The 25,076-nt window shown below is 33.5% G+C and overlaps 1 protein-coding gene across 1 annotated transcript in view; it reads left to right on the top strand.

Moving 5' to 3' along the window:
* LOC129975867 (rab11 family-interacting protein 1-like) overlaps nt 1–25,076 on the top strand; it is an 88,070-nt gene that overhangs the window by 58,493 nt on the left and 4,501 nt on the right. The window contains exons 3-8 of the mRNA XM_056089122.1: nt 6,064–6,166; nt 8,611–8,742; nt 13,522–13,688; nt 16,890–17,086; nt 21,907–22,050; nt 24,599–24,698. Coding sequence (XP_055945097.1) covers nt 6,064–6,166; nt 8,611–8,742; nt 13,522–13,688; nt 16,890–17,086; nt 21,907–22,050; nt 24,599–24,698 — 843 coding nt within the window. The remainder of the gene's footprint in view (nt 1–6,063; nt 6,167–8,610; nt 8,743–13,521; nt 13,689–16,889; nt 17,087–21,906; nt 22,051–24,598; nt 24,699–25,076) is intronic.

The following is a 25,076-nucleotide window of genomic DNA, read 5'->3' on the forward strand; positions in this document are numbered from 1 at the left end:
TGCGCCAGACGTGCATATGCGCCCATAAGCCACACCGATGGTTTTTGCTGGACGCATATATGTGGCTATAATAGTCAAAGGGTTAAAAACTGAGTTTTTTTCACCAATTAATACAACTCAGTGTAAACACCTCACTATACGTGCATATACATCATCCAAACCCTCCATGACGATCCATGGTTTCATAATTTTATTCTTAAGCATTAAGGCAAGGATAGATTTTCTCTCTGCTTAATTTCACTCTCCAGTCTGCAGTGAGCTTCCTAGATCCCGTTATTTCAAATGAGACAAGCCCGATAAGCAACGGTAGAAAGAACGGAACGCAGAATGTGAATTGTGTCAGAATGCGAAAACATGTTGAAAGTTGTAGCTGTTATTAGTTCGTGTATAGAAAAATAAAATACTTTTTTTTAAATTTGTAATATTATTGTAAAATTCAATTTTATACTATTTTGACAAAATAAATAAATAAATAACCTTCTTTATAATCTAAATATGGAGGAGGCAGTTAATATAAATTTATTAACTTGAGGAAATAAAATTTTGAAAAACATTGTCAGTATTAGTTATATTGCTTTCTAAGTGGTTGTTTTTTCTTTAAATATATGTATTCGTTCATCCGTCAAATAGAGATAGGTATACAAGAAATGTCCGTAAACCTAGTTTTAAGAATATTAATTCCAATGAATTATGTACTGTTTGCTTAAACCGTAATCTTCCCAAGTGAAATATCCTCCCGAAATGAGGCTCCTCCCATCGATGACGAGACGTACTTCCTTAGGGAAGGGTTATATCGTGGCCGGTGATGGCCCTTAGGACTCGACCACAGTTCCCGCCGGCGTTGCTGTTGCGGCAGTCCGGTCATTCAGTATTTATTATCCATGTGCCTTCGAGCGGGTCGGAGAGTCACTGATATGACTTCCCAAGTAAAATGAGAATTAATTAAAGTGAATAGGTTGAATTGAAAATTAGATTTGATATAGAGATAAAAAAATTAATAATGATTGAATTGAAAATGGAATAATTGAAGTCCGGTAAATCGCGCAACATTTCGAACATTCGAATTCCATCAAGTATCTGATAGATGCTTTTACATTTCTTTTATGAAAACTCTATACGAGCAAAAAACGTGGAGCTCATTTTATGCATTTCGTCGAATAACATTTACTAAGAAAATCGGAAAAAAGTTTGCTCAAAATTACTTGATAATCCGCCCAGGAAGTCGTCTGAAACGAATTTTCGGAACTGATTTATTGTGCCTTTTGATTCCTGAAAAGTGGGTAAAAGTAAGTAGTTTTAGCTGGGAAATGAAAGATTCTTCTTATTTTATAGGCAGTAAATTATAGATTGAGGGTGTTTTTTTTTAAATCCAGGCATCAAATATTTTGTGGATTGAAACGTGATCTTAATAATTTTAACGCAAGAGATGGATTCTTTGAATGGATTGATTGCTGTCCATGCATTTTATTTATGAAGTGGCTTAAAATATTGTTTTAGATTTAAATGAATACAAAAATGTAAGAAAATATATTTTAGCTACTCAAATGTTTTTTTGCTAAAGATATTTTTTAACCCTTTCTAGGGCCGTGGGAAGTATGCTTCCCACCAAATTTATCAATCTTTGTATGAAATTATGTAGGCTGCCATAAGTTCTGACAAATTTCTTTAGAAAGACAGAAACTTAGATGCTTCAGTTCTTTATCTTACACAAAAATGATGTGTCTTGATTCGTTACTTAATTATTAATTAACCAAATTAATTAATGAATCAAATTAAATTTATCTAATAAGCTAAATGAATCCCTTTTCTTATTCTAATTTCCAGCCTAAAAATATTTTAACATAATATGACTAAAAAAAATGGCCCTTTAAAGGGTTAACTAAGCAACGCTCAGAAAATGTCTATACTAAATGACTTGTCTGGATGGGAGTATTGCATTTTCATAACTCACAGTCGTACTTTCATAAAAGAATAAAGTTGTTTATTTTATTAACGAAATAAAAAATAAAGACGATTATATTTGCTAAAATTTAACAAATCCAATTTACCTAATTTGCTATATTTCTGAAACATCGCGTTGGGCCTAATGGTAAGGTCTTGGTTTCGGAACCGGAGATTTTGAGGTTCGAGACCCGATTCCACCAAAGAACCGTCGTGTAAGCGAGTCTGGTGCACGTTAAATCCGTCGGGGCCAAACGTCCCCCCCCCCCTGGTGTGGTGTAGAAATTTGGAAAGGGGGGGGTGCCTGCTCAGGTATCGTCCTTGTCATCTCGGTTCAAAATGATGTCCGTCCCTAAATAGCCCTAGTGTTGCTTTAAAACGGGATGTTAATATAACTAGCGTAACCTTCGAACTCTGGGAAGTCTGAAATGTGGAGATTTGTCAAAATCTCGAATTCAAATGTTTTGATTATTGCAATACTTTCTCTCTGTATGCTTCGCAATCGAGAAAGCAAACATAATTTGTTGATCTACTCTTAAAGTTGTAAATGATCTTTTGAAACACTTTATATTTTTTCATTGTAAAAATCCATCATTGTGAAAAATGATGCCTGATGTGTACAAATTCAGCTTTATCAATGAGATTCGGTTGATTGTAATTTAACCCGTTCACTGTTGGCGACATGCTAACGTAAATAATCAGTGCTAACCATCAAGCACTTGCGCATGATCGACAACGGATGCGTTTACTCAGTTAATCTGAATTCCTTAAAACTGTTGAATTAAGTTAATCAGACATAACTGATTAACCATTGCAATCTCTCTTTCCGACTGTTCGTACTGGATTGAAAAGAAAAAAAAGATTAAGAAAAAAATGTATAGGATTTATCCCAATTTTCGATTCAATATTCTTTACTTAACGTGCAAATAATTAGATAATATTTTTTTAAAAAGATATTCGATTAATTTATCAAAAAACAGTTAAAGTAGTTAAGACATGTGACTACATTCAGGTGAATTTTTTGAAAAGCGTTCTAAAACTGCTATATTTTAAAAAATATTTGTATAAAAAAGATTGAAAAAGCATCTATGAAACCAAAATATACCAGTTAATTCCCAAAAGTTTTAAAAAAAAAAAAAAATTGGGGGAAAGGACAGTTGAGGGGGGGGGCAAAAAAGAGATATAAAACAAAAATCTTCTATTTTAGAGATTTATCAAATGATTTGCGTAAAATTTTGCAGATAATTAACATAAGGAATATGTTATCTAGTTCCTTAGCTAAAAAAATAAGCTGTATTTTTATTCATTCCTTAAATACTGGCGTTCGACTGATAAATAATATGAAATTTTCATTTTTTTTTCACATTTTGAAGCATTTAAGTAATCGTAAAATATTTTTAAATGAATAGATCACTTATTCTCAAGTTCAGGAAATGGAGAGCATATTGAAAAATCATTATACCAAATTTGAACATAAAATATGCATTAGATTTTAATATATGAAGTTTTCCCGTAAGAAAATTCTATCATATTCTGTATTTGAGAAAATTGCATCTAAAAACAGCATTAAAGCGTATGAAAATGCGATTATAAAAATGAATGTAACTTCTCAAAAAATAGACATAGAAAATGAAATAAATTTTTTAAAATGAAAAGAACCTGTTTAAGCATTAAAAGTAATATTTTTTCTAAAATCATATTTCACAAAAAATCGGCTTTTCAACGTAGTCCTTAATTTTAAATAAAAATGAACTCTTTATTACATCTTTTATTACGCATATAAGATGATCAGACACAAAGATAATTCTTGATGGAACGGATTTTAGATTCTTAATGTCTTCTAGGATAATAATCTCGAGTTGGATATTTAAGTTAAATGTTTTCTATGGTTACTTTGGCTACAAAGAACAAATATCAAGAGTAATTTGAAAATATTTTACTTATACTTTAACTTTTCCTGACTTGGTTTTTTGTTTGATAATTTTTATAATTTACAGCCTTATTGTCTCAGACTTTTTAAAATTTATTTTTAATTTTTATGGATATTTTTCAACTACCCCATTCCTTGCTTTCCGTAATCCATTCAGAAAATTTTATCATTTTAATTGAATTGAAATTTATTTATTAAAATGCTGCTAAAACTCCCTTTCCTTGTTTACATCTGGAAGTATTTGTTACTGAAAGAAACAGCCGCTGAACTTGGGCAGCATTCCGTTGCAAAATGGTGGCCATTAATAGAGACTTAGATAATAAGTGACCCAACCGCTCTGGTAATTCCTCTCAGCTATTTCCTGATTTCTCGATAATAACATGTTTTGGTTCAAGATTCGTAAGGAACGTGGTCAACTTGCAGTGTGAAAAACATAGCAATGCGATATAACATTATAAATCTTTTGTTATAAATCTCTTTGTTGGACTTCTTACCATTATTATAATCTAGCATATTTCAAAGCCCAGTCTAACAATTCCTGTCATTTTAAGTTTGATGGTCATTTTCTTTTAACAATGAATATAGAATTTTAATATTCATTTTAAATATTTGTTTATTTAAAAAGAAAAAAAAAGCACACTCTAGGTTAAAAAAATGACTCCATTTGCTGAGTGCAATATTTAAAGAATGTCAAAGAATTGTCATGTTTTTGTGTATTAAAAACCTTATCTTTCTTCGAAATATTAAATGTTTTTACTGTCACGAAGGTCACGAAGGACACGTCCAGTTATGGAAGTATCTTGGAAAATCTTGAACAATTACTTGTTCTAAGCAATTAAATTTGATTTCTTTTTGGTTATTTTATTTCAGTAATTGATTTCTAACCTTAACTCTGTCAATACTGAAAGGCCCCAAGCGTCCATTCAACGAAACTATTGTAAGTGCCCGAGATGGCACTACAAATTTCCTCAAGCTTTCGTTAAATGTAATTGATTGAATACCCGAGTTCTTTGTTCATTAGAGACACACAAATGAGTTTTTTTTTTGGGGGGGGGGAGAGGAAGCAAGTTGGTTTGCTAAAAATTCAAAGCCTGCCCGAACTACATTTGCTTACTAGCCTTCAGCTAAACGAAGCCTTTATTATTATTATTATTATTTTAATCAACCCATTTAGAAGGTGAGCTATCATCTCTTTCGAGATGAGAAGAGAATTTTCCTTATATTTGAAAGAAAAACTAGGCCTTTCTAATATTCTGAGGTAACTGAACTCGAATGATCTTAGGTATGAGAGGGTTTATTTCCAATCCTTTCAGCTAAATTGATTACTAACAATGATTACCGTACGTTTAGTGACAATATGCATTTGTATGAAGCCGACCATTCGTGAGCATTTCACGCTACGCAAATCCTATCCCGACGCCAAAACCATCGCTAAAATGAAAACCGGTCAAAATAGGTGTGGCGTGGAGCTGAAGGTCAGATATTCTACGCATTCTTACTTCCATCTTTATATCATTTGAAATGGGATCGACCGGCTCATTCCAAATAGAAATGAGACAGGAATAGTTATCATGTGTTGGGAAGGGGGAGGAGACCTGGAATGTTCCGCCCTTTTTTTGAATATGAAACGAAAGAAACAGTTCTTTAGCAAGACGTTTTTAGGGAAATCGACGAAGGCGTGGGGAGAAATAGAGGATCAAAACTTTTGGAAATAGATGGATTTGTATGGTGAAGAATGCTCTTGAATTATTGATCTTAAATGGTTGGTCTAAAGCATGGAATGACGTGGAATATTATCTATACATTAGCAATGGCATAGATTTTGGAAAGTTGTAGCCCACAATGGCATAGAGTGATCGTGCCATTGTGGATGCAATGGCATAGAGTGATCGTGAATGAATGCTTAAAATGGATGGGCTGAAATGTGAAACGACATGGAGTATTACCGTTAAATTGATAATCCTTGAATGGCCGACTTAAATGGATGAATTAGAAAATAAAATAGCATAGAATGCTTCCACTCCATTGGTGCTGGCTTGAAATAATCGTGAATGACCGACCTTGAAGATTGAGGGAAGCTATTCCATTTTAGAAGAATTTTCTTTAAGTAGAAAATTGTTAAAAGAAAACAAGTAGATTTATAATTCTAAATTTTTGTTATGTATGGTGTAACGGATTGTCTTTTGCTGCAGGTACCAACGATGCCTTCGTTCTCATTCAGATGGGGAAGGAGAAGTTCCAAACGACGGTTCAAGAGAAATCCACCGATCCGGAATGGTACGAGGAGTGTGACTTGTAAGTAGAAACGGATTTTCTCTGTTCTCTCCTTTGATCAGTTTTTGTATAAGCATAAAACCTCTCTATTATCAACCCAGCAATTTATTGTCAGAATTTTGTAAATCTCAGTGTTTCTAAAAAATGTTTCTAGGTCTTATTTGTCTTCGTGACACTATTCTATATTAGTACAAAAGGCCACCTGAAATTTTGCAGTCCTTTCATTGTACGACATTAAGAATATCGAAAAGTATCAGGCAAATATCGTACAATACTTTGTATTATGATGTGCCGAATCTGATAATAGGCATACTATTTTATAGAAATTTTAAATTTTTGAGTTTCTTCTATAAATTATCTAGCACCCACGCGCACTATTAGATTTGAAATGCCTGATATATATTTTATTAATAAGACACGGGCAATTTTATATTAGGTAACATATGGTTGGAAGCCCATAGTTAGATGCTTTCTCAATAATTATATGGAAGGGATGAAAAATGAATATAGATTTGAAGTGAAAGGCGGATTTATTAAGAAATTTGTCGATATTATTTCAGAGGGTGCTCGAAACATGCGAATGCTTGGCCGTCGCAAATAATCAGCGTGAAAGATCTAAATTTTCATAAATCGCCGTCTTTAGATTTTAATCGAAATTTCTCATTAGCGCTTTTAATGGTATTAAAATTATCAGTAGAAGCATATTATAACGTAAAATAGACAAATATTTATGGAGTAAGTTAATATTTAAACTGGAGACTGATAATAGATGATGAATAGAATTCATCTGGAATTGGGAAAAATGAATATCAGTTTAGTTAGTATAGTCAAAATCATGCTTACTGAAACATAAAATAATAATAATGTTTTTATATAGTTTAAACATAAATTATTTATTGTTCTAAAGCATATAGTATTCATACATTTTCTTTGGATCACATTTTTGTATCCGGAAATGACAGCAATCCCAAACATGTACAACATTCATTCTCAAATTATTGCTTCTTTAATCTTTTTACCTATTGATACCATCTTTACTAACAATAAAGGAAAATACATGTCCTTTTTCAAGACAAACCATTTGATCTAAAGCTATCAAATTTCACGCAGATATACTTTAAAAATGGAGATGTTTCCTTTTTTTTAAAGTATTTTATAAAATTTTAATTAGATTTAATCAATGAAAAATTGAAATAGTCTGTCATTTAATTGGGACAACGGCAGAAAACAAATATTATTCACCAGAACTACTTTGTACATCATTTTAAAACTTTAAAATTATTGTACTTTTAGTAATACTTGTTTAACACTTTCTAGGGATGTGGGAAGTATGCTTCCCACCAAATTTATCAATCTTTGTATGAAATTATGTAGGTTGGCATAAGTTCTGACAAATTTTTTTAGACAGACAGAAACTTAGATGTTTCAGTTCTTTATTTTACACAAAATGATGTGTCTTGATGTGTTACTTAATTATTAATTAACCAAATTTATTAATCAAATTAAATTTATCTAATAAGCTAAATGAATCCCTTTTCTTATTCTAGTTTCAAGCCTAAAAATATTTTTTTCATAATATGACTAGAAAAAAATGGCCCTTTAAAGGGTTAATTGCAAGGGTTACCCTAAAATTTAAGTTATAAAAAATATTTACCTATTAGAGATAAGTGAGCAATGTAAATTGCAAATTACTTCAAAATAAGGGGCGAAATAAGACCATGTTAATAAAAAACATTTTCCTGTTAATTTTCCAAAAGTTGCACTTTTTAAATTTTTGTACGACTCCTCTAGACATATTTAGTCAGTTAGAAAGCTTTAATTTTTTTTTATATCATTACAAAAAAAAAAAAAAAAATCAAAACCTTTTTATTATTATTATTATTATTATTACAACAACATCATTACAAGAAAAACCTCGTACACTATCTTTAAAATTGTGTGAGTTATACTTAATTGAAAATTGAATGCGCTACTAGGGTGCATATACCTGAATATTAATAATAATAAAAATAAAATTTGTAACATATAAAAAAAGTAAAATGTTTGATAATATTTGCCTTAAAACCCTTTCTACCTGTTTAGGGCATATTCGCGGCACCATCACGCATTCTTAAGCGTTTTTTTTTTTTTTTTTTTTTTTTTTTAATGTTTAGATTGCCCTTTTTATTTGTAAAAATTAAAATACAAAATAAACACATCAAGAAAATGCATACAATTAAATACATACCAACTTGCTGGTCATCATATACCCATCTATCAACATGCTCAAATTACCTAAACTAGATATTTAACGTTCTTAACCAACATTTCAGGGAAATGGAACTGAAATTCTAGCATAAACATCTCTGGAAGACGAGATATCTCGTTTGTAGCATCGATTGCGTTATGTTATGGTTCGGTTTCTAATCATTTTACTTCTTGTCTGCTATGCGTGCTTCAGATTTTAATCATTTATCTTATTTCAGAACTCTCATCGGTAGAGATTCCGATGTCCATCTTACCGTTTATCACCGCAACATTTTAGGTTTGGAGGAGTTCCTCGGCCAGACTTCGATATCCTTGCGAGGGATAGAAAATTTCGACCGCCCTTTCACGAAGTAAGCTTTTTCTGTTTTGTTTATCCTTGAAAAATTGTGAGATTAACTGAAACTGGAGCTTGTTATCTTTGTTCTGCGGTTATTCGAGGAATGAAACGGGTGATTTTTGGTATAGAAAAATTTGTATATGCCCTTCCCTTGGTGTTGGAAACAAACATTCTTATTTATCAGTTTACGAATGATATTTCTCATTTTACATTAAAGAAAAGTTAATTTCTAAATAGTTCTAATTAGATTGATCCTGTTCAGTTAGTTCCATTTTATTTTTATACATATTTGAAGAAGAAAATAATGTCTTACTATTCGAATTTATGTACGCTAAAATTATGCAAGGGATTTTGCTTAAAGTAAAAGACAGATTCCATTTCCACTTTTTTTGCAATTTTTTTTTTTTTTTTTTTTTTTTCCTAAAATATTCCTGTTTGAAATGTCATGCTATAAACCAAAAAAGTTGCATATTTCCCATGATTTTTTAAAATTCAAATTTTGGAAAAGTAATGATTCAGCATAAGCGAACAAAATCTTTTGCGTTTTACATTTGCGAATAAAATATAGTCAAATCTTACTTAACGAGCATCTCTCATAACGAATGATTCGTATAACGATAAAAAAGAAATAAATAAACGACTCCCGTAATTAGAGATGTTTCGCAAAATGTGTGATTAGGAGACATCTTAACGTCACATGTAGAATCCTGCCTGCATCTCGGCTATCAATCTGTGTTTGATGTTTTTTTTTAAATTGAAAACGAAACTGTAATATATACAGTTAATTAAAGCGTAAAAAAAAAATGCGAGATGCTTTAGTAAGTGTCGTAATTATTACATTGCAATGTAATATGAAGAAAAAGTATTTCAGTAACAAGCGAGTACAAATATAAGCCTAGCAACAGCTACATTCTGTGTCATAGCAAAAAATATTGGAGGAGGGGGGTGGATTTCGTTAGGGGTGCAGGAAAAAATTGCCGCAGTATAGCATCAACTTTCCAGAGAAATACGGAAGTTGTCGAAAACTTGGGAAACTGTCGTGTCGTATGGTATACCTGAATACGGCAGAAGCCGTGCACGCTACAGATTCATTTAATGATAATGCTTTGTCTCATTTCCGCTTCTTTTTGAAATGTAGACATTGGTATTCTGTGTCTCAGCAAGAAGTATTGAGAGAGATTTCGTTAGGAGAGCTGGAAAAAAATTGCCTCGGTATAGCATCAACTTTCCTGAGGAATACGGAAATTGCCAAAAACATGGGAAACAGTCGTGTCGTATGTTGAGAAGATTCACTTAATAAGGCAGCAGTTGTGCGCGCTACAGATTCATTTAATGATAATTTTGCGTCTCATTTTCGCTACTTTTTGAGGCGCAGGCATAGACAATTGCTTTTAGACAATTTTCTTGTATAAAAAAAGTCTGTAATGAAGATAATAAATTGTTTTTATAAATGTAACGTTTGACTCTCACTCACCATTCAAGACAGTGCATCATTTTGACGTTTTATTTATTTATTTAATATCGATTGTTAAAAATACCTGCAGAGTAGTGAGAAGATACAAATTAATTAAACGGGAGAATTCTACTTAAATGTATTTATTTTTCAGAGGAATAAGCAAGCCTCTGTATTAGGTGAATAATTATGCATCAAATTACTTATTCGAGTGCAAACGGTTAAATTTTTTTTTTGTGTGTGTGGGGGGGGGTAATGGAATGTATTATCCTATTTTACATTAATCCTATGGAAAAAAAATAAAAAATATTTCACTTTTTTTTTTTGCTTGTTAAACGAGATTCCGATATATATATATATATATATATATATATATATATATATATATATATATATATATATATATATATATATATATATATATATATACAGGGTGTCCCAAAAAAATGTATACACATTTTAGCAGCTGATAACTAAGTTATTTCTTCTTTCTTTACATACTGAACCCATTGAACCGAGTGATGGCAGACAGACTTAAATTTGAAGAAAGAAAATTTATTCTAAAATGCTACTGGAAGTATGAAAATGCAGTAGAAGTGCAAAGACAATTTAAGAAGGAGTTTAACAAAGAACCACCTACACGAGTTACCATCACTCGAATTAAAGATAAGTTTGAAGCTGATGGAACTGTTCAGGACGTCCATAAACCTGCAACAGTTGTTCAATTGAGGGAAAACATTGAACATGAATGTACGAATATCCCAAGGGAATTGTTCCATCATGTGTGCTATTCCATCACTTCGCGTTGTCAGCAGTGTCTGGAGCAGAACGGACATCAGTTTGAGAACAAGACAATAGATATATGCAATCAGCGATAACAAGACAATAGAATGATATTTGTAGAATCTTTTACATGTTGAAAATTATTCGAATTATAATACAATTATTTAAAGTGTGTATACATTTTTTTGGGACACCCTGTATATATATATATATATATATATATATTACTAAAGAAATGCGATGTTATTTTTCAGTCTCCCTTGTACATTTGATTAGTTTTTGGAATGAAGTCGTAGCACATCTATCTGCTCTTGAATATTTTTAATTTCACTTTCGATTTTACTTATCACTTCGATTTATCGCTTTTTCGAACAGAAATAATTCAATAAGTATCTACGCCCTTATGTAGTCGAATTCTAGATTATTATATTATCTGAAATTAAAGTAGGAGACTAGATTAAAAAGTGTTTTTGCGAAAATATGATTTTTTTTAAATTTAATATTTTTAATCTTTCAGCAGTTCTCCGAATAAAATCACGCGAATTTTGTTTCTGTTTGGGAAGTTACTCTGATTTTTTTTCTAATTTTTTAAACCCTTGTTATTTAAATGGTATATTTTGGTTTCAAAGATGCTTTCTCAATCATTTTTGTGCAAAAATTTAAAAATATAACTATTTTAGAGTGTTTTTTAAAATAATTAGTCATGTTACTTAATTAAACTTGGTCATGTATCTTAAATTGATTGAATGATCGTAGAAATATATAAAACTTGAGTTACAATTTTACAATTGTATAATCAACAAACGAAAATTGTGTATTTTCTGATTATTTGTGTAATATCAACTTGCGTTGGAAAGCTTAACTCATTAAATAATAGGAAATAAGTTAAATAATAAATTATACTTAATGTTTCATGCTACTTTAGTGTTCATCTTGGACAAAAAAAGTGTTCTGAAAAGTCTTGAAGGTAGATGTTTTGAAGTATTGTTGCTAAACTTTTATTTTGTACCCGGAAATGACTTTATTCAGATAAAGTATTGTGGTGAAAGCTTATAAGCCAGTTAACAGCTACACTACCCGAGCAATTGCTTTTGTATCGTGGTCATGTTACTCGGCTGCGAACCATAAGGTCCCAGGTTCTATCCTCACTCATAACTATCCCTTACATTGGTGACCTCGGACGATGAACCTTCGACCTTCTTACAGCTGTTGTGGCGCCATCTACTCATAGCAAATCAAAATCGTCAGATTCACTTGACGCAATAAACTAAAAGTCTTCAGACTCACTTGACGCAGCAACAGCAACATCAACCACTCACCCGCACACACTCACCATAACGCTTGGCGCTACTCAAATGGGTACAGGCACATTAAACTCAACAGCTAATAAATACATCACCACTCAACAGCCATATCGTTCGTCTCACCTCCGACTCACTGGAGGGAGAGTCTGTGGTGAAAGCTTATAAGCCAATTAACAGCTACGCTACCTGAGCAATTGCTTTTGTATCGTGGTCATGTTACTCAGCTGCGAACCATAAGATCCCAGGTTCTATCCTTGCTCATAACAATCTGCCACAGTATCAAATCCTCGATGTTTATTCAACTTGGCGATTTTATCTTAAATGACTTTATATATTGATCTATTATCCCAAATTACTAATTACTAAATTTATAGCGCTATTTTATATATATATATATATATATATTTACTTACTCATATACGTAGTATAGAGAAAGTATAATAATCGTTAAACAAACTCGTGATTTTGAAGAATCTTTCCGTTTTAGACCTTCTTGAATTCGAAAAACAATTTTTGAAAAATGCCCTTCTGTCTATCTATGACAAAGGTAACTCAAAAGTGCTTTGAGCTAGACGGATGAAATTTGGGTATACGATATTTACACCAAATTTACAGATTTTAGTCAGATTCTGAGTAAAATGTGTTCGGAGGAAGTCCGTCGGTCCAACTGTTTGAAATAAGTTGATACGATAACTACAAAACGAAGAGAGCTAGACGAATAAAATTCGGTACACAGATTTAACATCTTTAGTGTAAGCACCTGACAAATTTTGAGCCAGATACAACTACGCGTTTACTGTCTGTCGGTCTGTACTTTCAGAAACATGTAAACGCGATCATTCAAAAACGCAATGACTTAAATATATCACATTTGGTATGGAATTTTGAGATTACAAGTGCAGCTTTGTGTCAAATTTTTGTTTCAATCAGTTGAGAAAAAACATATCTAAAATATAAATTCGATTTCTGGCTGCTGTTAACGCGTGCCAGGGATGAACCGTCCAATAATTCGCCAAGGATGACACGATAGGTTTAGCAAAAATGTTAATTCTAAAGGTTAGTATTTCGTAATTATTGTACGGCGGTGCCATGTCAGGCATTCTCGGCATCACAAGTTTATTAAAGAGTATGCAAGAAGACCATTTTCGCCAGTATGCGATTTTTTTTAGCATATTGATTCAAAAATGTATTGATATTTATTAAATCGTATTCATGATGCATATGTGTAAGTGTGATGGATGTCATTTTTCAGGTGGTATCCTCTGAAGGGAAAAAGCGAGAAGAGCGAAGAAAAAGAACGTGGCGAAATAGAAGTGCGTATCGCTTTCATCGTTCAGCGCTGCAATGACACTCAAAGCCTGAATGACCTCAGCTTCAAGAAGAAGAAGCACTCGATCAAGAATTTGGCGGTTTCTGTAGGTCAGTACTTTCAAGAGCAATTCTGTTTAATGAGTCACTTTTTTAAACTCTGACTACTTAAATTAATTTATTAGGGCGTTAAGATCATCTATATATAATGTGGTGAATAGCTTATAAGTCAGTTAACATCTACGCCACCCTAGCAATTGCTTTTGTATCATGGTCGTGTTATTGGGCTGCGAACCACAACGTCCCAGGTTCTATCCTCGCTCATCACAATCCGCCACATTGGTTACCTAGGACGATGAACCTTCAACCTTCATACAGCTGTTGTGGCGCCATCTACCCGCAACCAAAGGCGTCAGACTCGCTTGACGCAGCAACCACTCACCCACACACGCTCGCCATAACGCTTGGCACTACTCAAACGGGTACAGGCGCATTAGACTCAACAGCAATAATACGTCACCACTCAACAGCCATATCGTTCGTCTCACTTTCGACTCACTGGATTGAGAGTCTGTGGTGAATAGCTTATAAGCCAGTTAACATCTACGCTATCCGAGCAATTGCTTTTGTAATGTGGTCATGTTACTGGACTGCGAACCACAAGGTCCCAGGTTGTATCTTCGCGCATACCAATCCGCCACAATATACAAGGTGATCAAAATTAAAACACCCCTACACTGAGCCTTCTATACAGTGAAAAACTCAGTATAAAATCTCCAAAAAAGTTAGCTCCAGAAACACCGATAAATGGCGCTGTACAACAAAAAATATGCTAAAAAGTCAAAAGTAATAAAAAAAAGCATACTTTTAGCAATATTCTTTTTAGCATAATTTTTTTGTAGAGCGCCATCTATCGGTGTTTCTGGAATTAAATTTTTTCCGCGTTATCTGTTTCCCCATGTCTTGAATAACATGTTCACCAATTTTGGAGCCTTTACACTGAATAGTTCACTGTTTCAGAGAGCTCAGAATAGGGGTGTTTTAATTTTGAATCATCCTGTATATATAAAACTCTAACGTATGTGGCACAGAAATCATTTTTATTACTTATTATGAACCAACAGCAATGAAATGTAAACATATCGATGTACGATGTTCATCTAATTGGTTTATTCAGCGTTTTTACAACTGCACTTAATTCAACACTTCGCTAATTAAATGAAATTATTGTATTATAAATGCTGCTTATTGTGTCAAATCATTCATTCAAAAGACGTAAAAGAAATTAATAGGCAAGCATCAATCGGAAAGTTTAATAATCTAGAGGGAAAATAGGCTCAACCAATCTACGACTGACCTACTGGAAATAGATGCCTTCCAAAACTATTAATTTCCCAAAAAGGTTTTAGCATTATCTTGAAATTCAAAAAATTGTCTTTTTAATGATATTGATTTCATTTCTGTAAATTTTTATTTTTATTTTAATACATTCTTCAAATTTAATTTACAATGTTATGATGATTTTAATGTTAGGTTTGGTTATATTTAGTTGGTATGAAAAAGGCTTCTTAAGAGTAATCCTCACTTCAGTTGTTTTTTTAATGCTATGAAATTCAAACTCGTCCATCAAAATATTCAATCGCTTGCTTTTGCTAATGTTAAAATTAAGAAAAAGAATTATTATAATTGCTGTTTGAGTCTTCTATGCTTATATAAGGCTCAGTGTGTGTGTGTGTGTGTGTGTGTGTTGGCGCTCTACAGGCCAGACCGTTTGACCTACAGTTACCAAATTTGGTACATGTATACCTTGGAGGTCGGGAATGTGCATTTTTTAGTTTTTAATTACAATTTTAATTATTAATTAAAAACTAACTTTCCCGCCAAAAAAATCTTTTTATTTTCTCCACCGCCAAATGAGTAAGGATTTAGTTTTTTTCCCACTCTAACGAGGCTAGGCTTCACATTTTTCGGCCGATTATTTCAAACGATTCTGTTTATTTTCTTAGTGTTTGATGCATTTAAAATTAAACATTGTTAATTATTCGACCTTCCAGATTCATTCTGAAGTACTTTTGAATTAAAATTAAACAGAATAAAGGAAATTAAAAATTTCTAATCGGCGTAGCGTTACCCCAACTGGCGTATAAAAATTCACGTATTTGCGTTACCAACTGTCGTTGAAAATTCACGCATGCGCATTGTGTTTTGATTGTTGACAACTATCAGCAACGGTTTCGGACTTGATTTAAATTATTTTTAGGTTTGTAATTTATGTTAGGTATTTATGTTAGTTATAAATTTTTGTATATGCTTATAGTTTTAAGTACATAGTTTTTTAAGTAGTTTTTTTTTAAACCTGTTTTCGACCAATTATTTTAAACGATTCTGTTTATTTTCTTAGTGTTTGATGCATTTAAAATTAAACATTGTTAATGAATCGATCTGCTCCTGATGAATCTGAGAAAATTTTGTTGATAAATTCTTGAGATATTACATAAATTAAGAAAGACATTCTTTAGTGTCCATAAGGTTTAAACGCTCAGTGACTCTGTTTTCAGCAATCATATTATTAAAAAAATGCTTTGTTTCGGTTAAAAAATATTATTATATTAATTGCAGATTAATCCTTTCCTCTTTAATTTAAAACATAAATTCTTCGGGAGCTAACAGAAAATTAGAGAGGTACATATTACTTTATGACTGAAGGCCTTTATAATATTATGAGTGATAGTCCAAATTGTACGATAATTTTACAATTTGGATTTCACTACTCCGGCCGCGGTGGTAAGGTGGTAAGGCTTCGAAACCGGAGGGTTTCAGGTTCGAGACCCGATTCCACCGATGAACCGTTGTGTAAGCGAGTCTGATGCATGTTAAATCCGTCGGGACCAAACATCCTAAAGTTGGGTGGCACGGAATTTTAGAGAGGGGGTGCCAGCTCAGGTGTCGTCCTCGTCATCTGACCTCGAATTAAAATTACGAGTCCGTCCCAAAATAGCCCTAATGTTGCTTTTAAAACGGGACGTTAATAAAACTAAAACATTTCGCTGCTCTTTAATCTGCCAACACTAACTTATGAGTTTAAAGTGTTTGTAATGACTGCAAAATGATTCAGTAAAAATTCATTTGAAAATATCATATAGATAGAAACTACATATTGTCTCTTAGGCAAAAAAAATCCGGCCATGCATACGACATATGTAAGTTATCAGATTAAAATTATTATAATGAATATAAAATGATCAGAAGAATTGGTTTGAAAATATAAAATAGATAGAATTAACTGAGCATTTCTTTTTATTTGTCTGATAGGCCACAAAATCCAGAAGCTGCCATCACGCAGCATGTCTCTGCGCAACCTCGACCCTCGTAAAAGACTAGAACGCATCAAGGAGAAGAGGATGTCCAGCCCTTCCCGCTTGGGGTCGACCCAAGAAGACGGACTTGATGAATCAGAGGGTTCCGAAGATTTTAACCAAATAACCATGAAACGCTATGGCGCTTTATATGTAAATATTTATCAAAACTCTTCTCATGTTTTTAAATTTATATTAATGGAAGTTTCCATGCTGATACGATGATGTAACACAAATGCATTTCTTAGTCTTGCACTGAAAAATCAATTTTCCCTAGATATTTTTTAACGGTTTTTCTCTTATAGCTAGTAATCTTTAAAGATAAAAACAAAGCAGAAAAAAAAAAAAAAACGACTGTTTGAAATTTATCTTTATAGAAACATAACATTTAAACATCTAGAAAATCGATCGATTGTTAACGTTTGTATATTTAAAATAATTAGTAAAGTCAGAGCCCGTTACCTACAAAAAAAAAAAAAAAAAAAAAAAAAAAAACCGCTGTACTTTTTTTTTTTTTTTTTTTTCCCTTCTTTTCTTTTCCCAATTTTAAAGATCATAGCACTTAGTCATGTCATCAATCAAGTCTGTTGATCATTGGTTCCTTCCGCTCCCCTAATTTTCATGTTATATCTTTTTTTAAAAAATTACTTCATTCTACATTTCCAATGGAGAAAATCCATGATTAGTTCTTCATCGGTAATCATTATACCAGTTTTTATTCCATTTGGCTAAGATATGTCGTAAATGAATGGTTGCTCCCAATCAGCCTTCGTTTCCGAGAGAAATGTCAAAAGTCTGTACTCCATCAAACGTGCTGTATGGAGAAACCCTTACGGCAGAATTTTCTAGTTGATGTCGTGTCCGCGTTACCACGGAAAGGGGGGCGCAGTTGCTTCTGAGGGTAAAGACCCCTGAGCACCCGAGGGCAGAAGTCTGACTTCTAGCTCATGTGAAGATGAAACTCACACATTCGCTTGCACAACCCCTTTTTACAGGGGGGCACATACACACACTTCACAGATAGAACACAGACGAAGAACAACCATGCCCGAACCAGGATTCGAACCCGGGACACCCAAACACGGGGAAGATGCGCTACCCCTATGCAAGGACGCAGGCAACTTTCTAGTTCTTTCTTCTATAACGATAGATTCGCACTATTGATCTATCGGTATGCCATGCAGAGTATTCGTGACCTTATCCAAGGTCTTCTGTTTTATACAGAAGTGGGGAGGAGATGATGTCTTTATTATTAGAGAAAGTTTTTGCGATACTTTTATTCTTTTTGCGATAAAATGCAGTTTTTATAAATTACTGGATATGATTAAGTTAATACTATTAGTATAGTGTTTAGTAACCAATGTACAGGGTGATTCCTAAAGAAGTGTACACTTTCAATGCACTATAACTGAAGAACAATGTAAAATGCAGTATGCGCCAAAATATACAGTACTGAAACTCGTACATCTCGAACACGTGGTTGCGTTTGTCGACGAGACATAGCTCCAGCTACACGTGTTCTCTGTAGTGAAAAGGAAGCTGTGTTGTGTAGTTGTTGTTGGAAATGGGTCTCTCGACGGCGGAAAAAGTATTTATAGTTGAGTATTATTTCCGCTCATACGGAAGCGGTCGAAGGTGGCAGAATAATTCCAAGAGAAGTTTAATATGACGGCACCAAGTAACAGTTATGCTGTCCATCGTTACGAAATTTTGCTGTTTTGGTAGTGTACTGTGTGAACAGGAGGGTATGCCTACTCGTGGGGAATGTTAAAGGAGAGTATGTTCAACTATGCCTACATTACATGAGAAAATCCTCTCTTTTTGCAGGAGTCTGCAGCAGCATTTGTTTCAGGATACGTTAGAGAGCTTCTATGTCACTTGCGCTCGATAAATTTCCCCCTTTCCGCTCAAGTGTCAAGAAAGACTACCACATTATAAACTTTATCTTTGCAAGTAAGATTTGGCGATTTTACAATGTACGCCAAACTGTGCGGTCAATTGACCCATCAACCACCCCCAATAAAACGATTAACCAATAAAACTTTCCCTTACCCTCTGAAGAGGTCACTGTCTTTGTACATCACGAGATGGGTTTGGTGGGGTTAATGAGTCACCCATACTTGTTTGGAAAAAATACTCTTTGAGTTGGATATTTTAATCAGGGGCACGCATCTACTAACAAAATGGTCTAAATGAACTAAACAATTACAATTTGTTACTGGAGTCAATAAAAGCTCCGATGAATTAAGAATTTTAAATTTTTTCATAGGTCCTTTCAATTACCCTTTGTAATCCGTTTACATGTTTATCCTTTTACATTAACCTTTGAAAAAATTTTTACAAAAATTATCGCCATTCCATTATCACCAATAAGCCCGACCGGAAATGCAGCTATGGAAAACTAAAAACCGTCACCCGCGCCAAGTTTTCTTGCCAAAGGTCCAAATCCCAGTAAACCTATGACAGCAACAGGGGTAGGGAATGATTTACCGAGCGCAAATGTTCCGATTCCGTTAGAGAATCTACATGAACGATATGAACATTGTTACATTCCCCGTTTCCCAGTACTGATAAGACATTGTGTTGTACTGATTCATTGTGTCGTCGCTGTTACTTACTAATAGCCAGGGGGTGGATCTTTTCACCTGGGTGGTCTAGCATCTGTTCGTTAGCGACTACAATGACAGACCGCATATGGAATTCCTCGTCCTAGAGGTATTGACAGTGCCTTCAAAGAAAAAGGGTGTCCAAACATCGGGTTGCTAGATGTTTCTCTTTGGGAAATGACCTTCCCACGACCCACTAGCGCGGCTGAGAGAGCATATGGCTGAACTCCGATTGGCCGAAGGAGAGCTCAAATGACCAATGTAAATTAAGAGACAGAGATTGTCGCCGAAATAAAGCGCGGAGATTTTTTTTTAGAGAGGAGAGAAGAAACGAATTGCAGAGGACGGTTGGACTACGCCCACGAGTTCGGAGTCTGAGAAACCACCCCTGGAGTTGTCGTGTTGACATTATGGAGAACTGAGTTCCAAGAAAAACCTTCGATTTTGACTGTTGTATCTTCTACTACAGGTGTAAATAGCTATTTATTTAACCAAGATTAGAACAATTTGTTCTTTGTATATATAGGGCTGTAAAATAAAGAATTGTCGGGAAATTCTGCTTCGTTATTTGATCAGTCTAGATCAGGACATTACAGCACTGTCTATAGCGAGGAGGTACACACTTTGAACGCTTACATTGCACATACCGTGATAAATCAACACTCTAATCGTGTGCATGTATGTATGCATGTAAATTTCTTTTGAGGAAAAATAAACTCACAGATGACTATAATGTAATTTAATTCATCTTTTTATTTCAGTATTGTATATTTTGCAACACCTGTGGCAGATTGTCGGTTATTTTAAGTTTTGTTAGAGATAGTTGCAGATGTTCTATGCGTTCATCCCTTAGAAGAGATCCCACACTTTCTTTCTGGACAATGCGAATTTACCTCGGGGGAATCTCGCATGTGTTGTTTTGTGAATTTGTGATTCTCTCTTCCCCAAAAGGGAGCATTGTGCTTGTGCAACTTCCCACTGACATGAAATATTGCTTCATCAATGAAAACAAAGTGCAACTTCCCACTGACATGAAATATTGCTTCATCAATGAAAACAAAGTGATCATTAAAATCATCATTTTCAAAGCGAAGGTGCATATCGGCACAAAATTAAAAAGCGTTTTTATTTGTGAAAGTCGTTCAGGTTTTGCAACACCTGCACTTAGTACGGAATCATTTGCAGCGTCTTTCCCAAAATTTTCCAGACGGTAGACTGAGAAATCCGCACTTCACAACTCACCCTCTGCGTTGATTTTTTTTCCGGGCGTCGTTGAATGACGACTTCTTTCGATGCATTCAGTCGTCCAGGACTTGTACCATTGAACAGACAGCCCGTGATTTTAAATTTTTCATGCCACTGATAGATAGATGTTCTAATTGGAACTTTTTTTCTTTGCCATCGCACAACAGTTGCGGATTCCGTTTTGCTAAATTGAAGAACACGGAAAGCCGTCTACACTGCGTGCGCCGCCCTTTCAACTGACTTGTCACACGTCACACATGCTACTGCCTGTGTGACTTCTGTCAAGGGCAAGGCACAAACTTTAAGAGTGCATCTACCTTAAGATCCGCTAAGGGTTTCGTGTCTTTGACTATTACTATTTTACATCATCTGGAAAATGTATACTTTATGAATCACCCTGTATAATGCACGTAAGAGATTTTTAAATAAAGTATTGTTACGGAATTTCCCGGGGTTCGTTTGGATAGTGGGAGTTATATGGCGTGGAGAACGCTCAATCAGCAGGCGGCAGTAGAAAATAAAACAACGACGTTTATTTACACGAAGACACACAGGACAGCACAAAGACGACAACTATATACAGCACAGCAGACGATTATCTTCAGCCGAGACGTGCAGCATACAACAGACTCTACTGCAGACAGTAGCGCACAGCTTAGTTCAGCACTAGCTTGACTCCGTCGCTGCTGAGCTTATCCCTGGAAGTCCAGTTCTTTATCGTCGATCCCGACTACTCTTCGACTCCACTGGTCCACGACCACCCGGCAGCTGCGGCTGCTTCATTTTATAGGTCTCAGGAGGCGGGGCTAGAAGCCTCTCACCCAATCAGGAACGTTCGAGGCGTAACTGGGTTCCTACTGAACGGAACGGGAAAATTCTCGATGTTTCGGGTATAATCTATTTTGTTGCCAAATTCGTCGCCAAATGATCGCCAAGTTTGTCGCCAAGCTCTGGAACCTCCTATGGAACCAGCTATGCTGGCAAGCAGCATCACAGATTCGTAACAGTATTTATTTCCAAAGAGATTAGCAATCTTTCAATGTTTTTTTTTAACAAAGTAGACTAAGTTCTTTACATTTATAACATTTTCAGTTTTTCTGATTTATTTATTTTTTATTTTAGAGTAGCACAATGTCTCTTCCACAATCCGCTATGATCACGAGCTCCATTCAGGAAGCAGAAAGTGTAGAGGAGTTGCCTCAGATGCAGGAAGAAACCGAAGATATGTCTGATAGTTCCAATTCAGTCGAAAGTTCAAGTTATAGTGTATGTAAAATTACTTCATCTGTACCATATTTTTATATCGTGTGAGAACATGATGTTGTTTTGGTTGAGAGTTTTTGAAGCTACTGAATTTATAGGTAGAAAATAAATGATATGGGCGATAAGAAGTTATCGCATTAATTTCAATTTTTTTTTTTTTTTTAAATTGGGAAAGATAAAATTTTCGAGCTCGAAGTGCTGACGACTACGCATTACAATTGTCACGTGATTATTCCAAACTATTTTAAATCGGATTTCCGATGTAAAAAAAATTCTGGCCTGGTGAAATTGTTTTGGAGCTCGAACGACTCGATATTTAAAAAAAAAAAAAAAAAAAAAAAACCATCGTTTTTCTAAATATCGACGCATCCATAATCTGATAGTCACGCGATTGTTTCAAAACCAGTTGAAACTGGTTTTTCTGGAAAAAAATTTTTTGGCACCGAGAAAAAATTTTAGATGATTATCCTCTGTAAAAATGTAAAATAGAGATGCTTTCATGTCGTGTGTCTGTCATAAAATGAGCTTCTGCTCCAATCTTTGCGCCTTTATTTTGTCGGACTGATGCCACGTGACTTTAAAAAAAATACGTTCTCACATGATAACTTAAAATGTGCGATAGCAGATTTCAATTTATTAGTTACTTATTATTTTAAAAATTTTTTTTTATTTCAATGCTTTTTGAAAGAATCCATTTCTATCATTTTTAAACAATTTATGGAACAAAAGGAAGGGAGAAGTAACTTATTCTCTAAAATACATTAAAAAAAACTTACATATAAAAGTGGAGCTACTTTCCCTAAATTTATATGAAAAAAATATTTAGTAGTTAATATAGCTCTGCTAATTAGTAAACAATAATCATAGCTGACTATTCCGTCCTCCCTAAGTCCCGTTATCGGTTGGGGGTAATCGAACCAACACCATTTCTGTACTCACCAGGGCTATGAGAAGCAACCACCATTTTGGGTGCTTTTCATGCCCATATTTAAGGTGTTCCACCTTGGAGGATATTGAACTATAAAGATTGTTTAACTTGGATTCATTACAAAAGTTTGAGAATATTTACCATTGAGAATATTTACATTAATAAATACCATTGAGAATATTTACATTTTTTTTAAGCCACATATAATAACAGTTTTATTTCACAATTTTGTTATTTCCTAGAATCCGATAGATGGCGCATTGTATCTCCTGTTGAGGAATGTATGAGAAAATTTCAGTCAGTGATCATGTCATATGAGGTCCAGATTTAAAACACTTCTGATTTTTTTTCCTGTGGCATTATATAAAGGATTATGTTTATCAGATTGCACAAATTTGCCAGATTTGAAGCATTATATCATGTTACTATTCTTTTCATAACTATTTAGAAGCTTGTAAATGGATGTCGAATATTTCATATATGCTACCAAGAGATGTCCCTCGAGATTTATTAATTTTAGTACTGCATTTTGATTTAGTTCCTCTAGAATTTTTAAGTGTAAATTTATGTAATTTTTCTGCATTGTTTGGACATTCTGTATACAAACATCATGATTCTTCTAATTTTTATTTGAACTTTCTTCATAGATAGTTGATATGTTAGGCTTATTCATAAATAGGTAAACAGCAGATATAAATTGATTTAGTAATTATTGAAATTGTACATTTCAGTCATATTAACACTATATAATAATTTTAATATAAATATGAATTTTAAAAATTATTTTAAATAAAAAGTGTGAGATTGGAATTAAAGACATTTTTACATAAAACAAATAAATATCTAATGTGAAATTGTGGGTAAAAAGAAAAAAAGACATAAATTTTTTGCAAAATGAGAAAATTTTATTGGGGGGGGGGGAGTGAGTGAACAAAATTAAGTGTGTTTTCTTAGCATATCTTAACCAGGATGAACAATATGTAATGGAATAACAAGTACTTGTTCTTTACGTCCTAAAATTCATGTGCAAGTGGCATAAGAAATGACATTTTAATTATTGAGCAAAAATATTTATATGATATTTTATATGACATTGGTGACTGCTCTGTAGAATGGATTGCTTGGCAAGATTCACAGTGAGGATTCACTAACTGTGAATTGTGACATGATCTTGAATGTATATGTATCTTTCCATAGTTTGCATAAAATATGATATGGGCTTAAAGATCTTGATAAAATTGCAAAACCTCTTTTGGAGAGAATGGATGCTGTTTGTCTGAAAAGATAGAAGCAGATACAGCAGATTTTATTTCCTTTTGATTTTGGCTTTGACTTGTCTTTAAAGTTAAGAATTTTATATTTAAATTAAATATCCAATCCAGAACTTCTGAAAAAATCAGGTATTTGCACAATTTTATGACAATGCTATATTTACATTATTTGTTATATTTGCAAATTGACAAATACATTTAATCATGCACAATATTCATTCTTATTGCTCCTTGTATTATAAATATAAAAAAATTTATGACAAAATTTGAAGTGTTTAGAACATTGCATTGTTATCAACTGTGTGAAAGCTGCTTATCTAAACATTTCATTTGACTTTATTATTTGTTTCAGATCCCTAAGCCACCAGTTCGTAAAAACCATTTTACAGCCCCTGAAACAAAATTGCTTAATCACGGTGAATGGACCAATAGAATATTATCACATTCCAAAGGTATTAAGCATTTATTTAGGATTCTGTTAAGTCTCTTTTATAGCAAAAAGTTCTAATTGTTGCTATATTTCCTATTATCCCGATGCTGAGTGTATAATAGTGAAGTATCTTTATCAAGTTTCAGTTGATTGTAGAAATTATTTTTTAAAAAGACCGGGTTTTATATTTTCCCTTTATCTTAGAGAAATATTGCAAAATTCTTTCTTCTTCTTTTCTTCTTTTTTGCTTGTTATGTATTTAATATGTGCTATGTCTAAAGCAATTAAAATGTCTATTTCAAATTGAAAATTGCTATTTGCTAATCTCTTCCAAATAAGTAAGCATTTTGTTATTCAATCGAGTATTGTTGCATGATAAAAACGACAATTATTTAAAATT

This window comes from Argiope bruennichi, chromosome 7, assembly GCF_947563725.1.
Source record: "Argiope bruennichi chromosome 7, qqArgBrue1.1, whole genome shotgun sequence".
Lineage (NCBI taxonomy): Eukaryota > Metazoa > Arthropoda > Arachnida > Araneae > Araneidae > Argiope > Argiope bruennichi.